The sequence below is a fragment of the Camellia sinensis genome, chromosome 14 (genome assembly GCF_055761805.1).
Source record: "Camellia sinensis isolate YWXY chromosome 14, ASM5576180v1, whole genome shotgun sequence".
Lineage (NCBI taxonomy): Eukaryota > Viridiplantae > Streptophyta > Magnoliopsida > Ericales > Theaceae > Camellia > Camellia sinensis.
Window position 1 is genome coordinate 7,031,236 of NC_138974.1, and position 2,525 is coordinate 7,033,760.

At 38.9% G+C, this 2,525-nt stretch overlaps 1 protein-coding gene across 1 annotated transcript; it reads right to left on the reverse strand.

Annotated features, from left to right (window-relative positions):
• Positions 1-1,348: 1,348 nt before the first annotated feature.
• LOC145806780 (uncharacterized) lies at positions 1,349-1,798 on the reverse strand. Its single transcript, XM_082904591.1, has one exon. It carries the CDS (start codon positions 1,796-1,798, stop codon positions 1,349-1,351), a length of 450 nt encoding a protein of 149 aa, XP_082760717.1.
• Positions 1,799-2,525: the final 727 nt, after the last annotated feature.

Consider the following 2,525-nt stretch of genomic DNA (forward strand, 5'->3'; position numbering starts at 1 on the left):
GCCCCCGGGTGGAAGAACCACCGCCGGAGCCTTTTTCCTTCTGTTACAGGTTGCTAAAGCCATCTATTCTGCCTATGCTCTCCAGCTGATCACTAAACGGGCAGTGTGGTCAGATTTTCACCCACACACTAATATATAAATAAACTTAAAACATCTAACATATATAATCTCAAATTCATATGCACCTACAAATATAGCTATGTCAAGATTTTTAGCCTCATAGACATTTGAATAAAATCTGATTTTTTTTTTTAAAATCTGAATTTGAAGAAAAAGAATGAGAAGGTTTTGAGAATTTTCTTACTTAACAATGAGATTGAAATGAGGTGGTAAAATAGTAGAAAAATTCTAGCCATCTTCTCTTCTTCTATCCTTCTTCCTTACTCTAGCTTTACTATAATAATAATAATAATAATTATCTCCGATCAGCAAGTGAAAAGAAAGGATGCTAAACACTCCCATATATAGATGAGATCAGCCAACCTCACTCATTAAGCATATCCCATCAAATTTCCTTTGTCCAAGGTTAATCATCACTCTACTTCTTAACTTTGCATGTAAAGGCACAAGTGGTGGGGTCACTCACCCTATCGGCCACTTAGTTTTTTTTAATTTTTTTTTTTTTATCAGCAAAGAAAAAAGGAAACTTTTATTGATGAAATGAGCAAATACAATCAACAAAAACCATCAATAAAAGAAGTAAGTACAAAAACATCATTGCCATCACTCCACAATCCCAACTAAGTTGGCACCAAGGAGGAAGCTTAATCATTTGTTTGCACAAAACCCACCAATTGGTGAGATGCCAATCCAAAACAGAGAAATTAAACAAGATACAAAAATGAAGACCCCCCATCCACTCCTCAAGCACTGCCAAGCCACCTACAACAAAACTCCACCAGCAATCTTATGAATAATACACCAACAAACTTAGCTAGTGTGTTGCAAGAAACACTCTGACTAACTGTAGCTTCAAACATCCTTCAACCTTAAGCATGAGATCCTTGTAGGATTTACTGGTACTCCAAACTGAGGCCTTTTGAAAATAAAATACATATCTTTTGTTAGTATTGTATAGACCCTCACCCATCTCTTAGCAGATAGCCAAAACATACTTACACTAATACTTAATCAGACTCCACACCTTTGTGCTCTTTACCAATCAGATTGCAACGGACACCTTAGCAGAGCATCAACAACAGCAGTAGCGAAGTTTATTCTCAACAGCAACAGAAGGCATTAAAGCTTAACCGCAACAGCAGCCACAAGACAGACAACAACCGAAGCCAAACACCCAACCTACTAGCAGTAGCCTCTTCTTGCGGTCAATACATCAGCAGCTCCTCCATTACACTAAATAGAAAATCTGCCATAAATTTGAAATAATGTCATGCACAGAATAATGCAGATCCTTCAACCTGGACTTTGCCCACAATGCCACTCTAACCTTCACCAACTCCTCCAAATTCACAAAATGAGGTTGAGCATTATTAAACAAACAAGCATTTCTTAACTCCCAAACTGACCATAGCACAGCCATAGGAACAATTCTCCACAACATCTTTACCTTCTTTTTCACCTTAAAACCAGCCCACCAACTAAGCAAAGACTGAACTGATTTAGGAATGGCCCAACACAAACCCCACCAATCAATAATCCCATACCACACTTTCCAAATACTACTACAATGCAGCAAGACATGACTCTGAGTCTCCACCTTTGTCTTGCAAAGAACACAAAGAATGTTTGCATTAGACTTGAGCACCCCAACCCTTTGCATAAAAGCAGCAGACTTCATCCTACCTCTTCAAGCTAACCAAGACATGAATTGAACCTTAGGAGGTGCAATATTCTTGTAGATATTCATTACAAATCTGAGATTACACCCTTTATGCGAAGCCATTCAATCCCACACAGAGGCTATAGAGAAAACACCAGATGGATTAGCCAGCCAAGTGCACTAATCCTCCACATTACTCCTTAAACTGGGTACAACACGAAGGTACTCATACAAGTCAGCCAGATCCTCCTCTTCCCAAGAAAAAAGCTGTCTTCTAAACATAAGATTTCAATCATCACCATCATTTTTCCTTTGTACAAAATCAGACACTGAACCATCTTTATGAACTGACAAGGAAAAAAGTCTAGGGAAAACAAAAGAAAGGCTCTGGTTATTGCACCACACATCCACCCAAAATTTTGTCCTAATGCCATTTCCAATCACAATCTTAAAGTTAGAGAAAAAGAACTCCCTCAAAGATGGATTTCGAGCAGCTAAGAACGGAATATCCTTCCATAAAACAAAAACCCCCCCTAACTCCACTAACAATGGACTCCTCCTACCTCCAAGCTGACCATACTTGCTACACAGCACTTTTTTCCGTAAGGCCTTGTCTTCCCCGCCAAATTTCCACCACCATTTGATCAACAAGCACTCATTAAATTCACTAAGCTTCCTCACACCAAGCCCACCTTGACACTTATTTTTACACACCTCCTCCCACTTAACAAGATGCACTTTTCTC

Excerpts from the sequence above, each read along its gene's own strand:
- LOC145806780 (XM_082904591.1), bottom strand. The coding sequence starts at position 1,798 with ATGAAGTCTGCTGCTTTTATGCAAAGGGTTGGGGTGCTCAAGTCTAAT.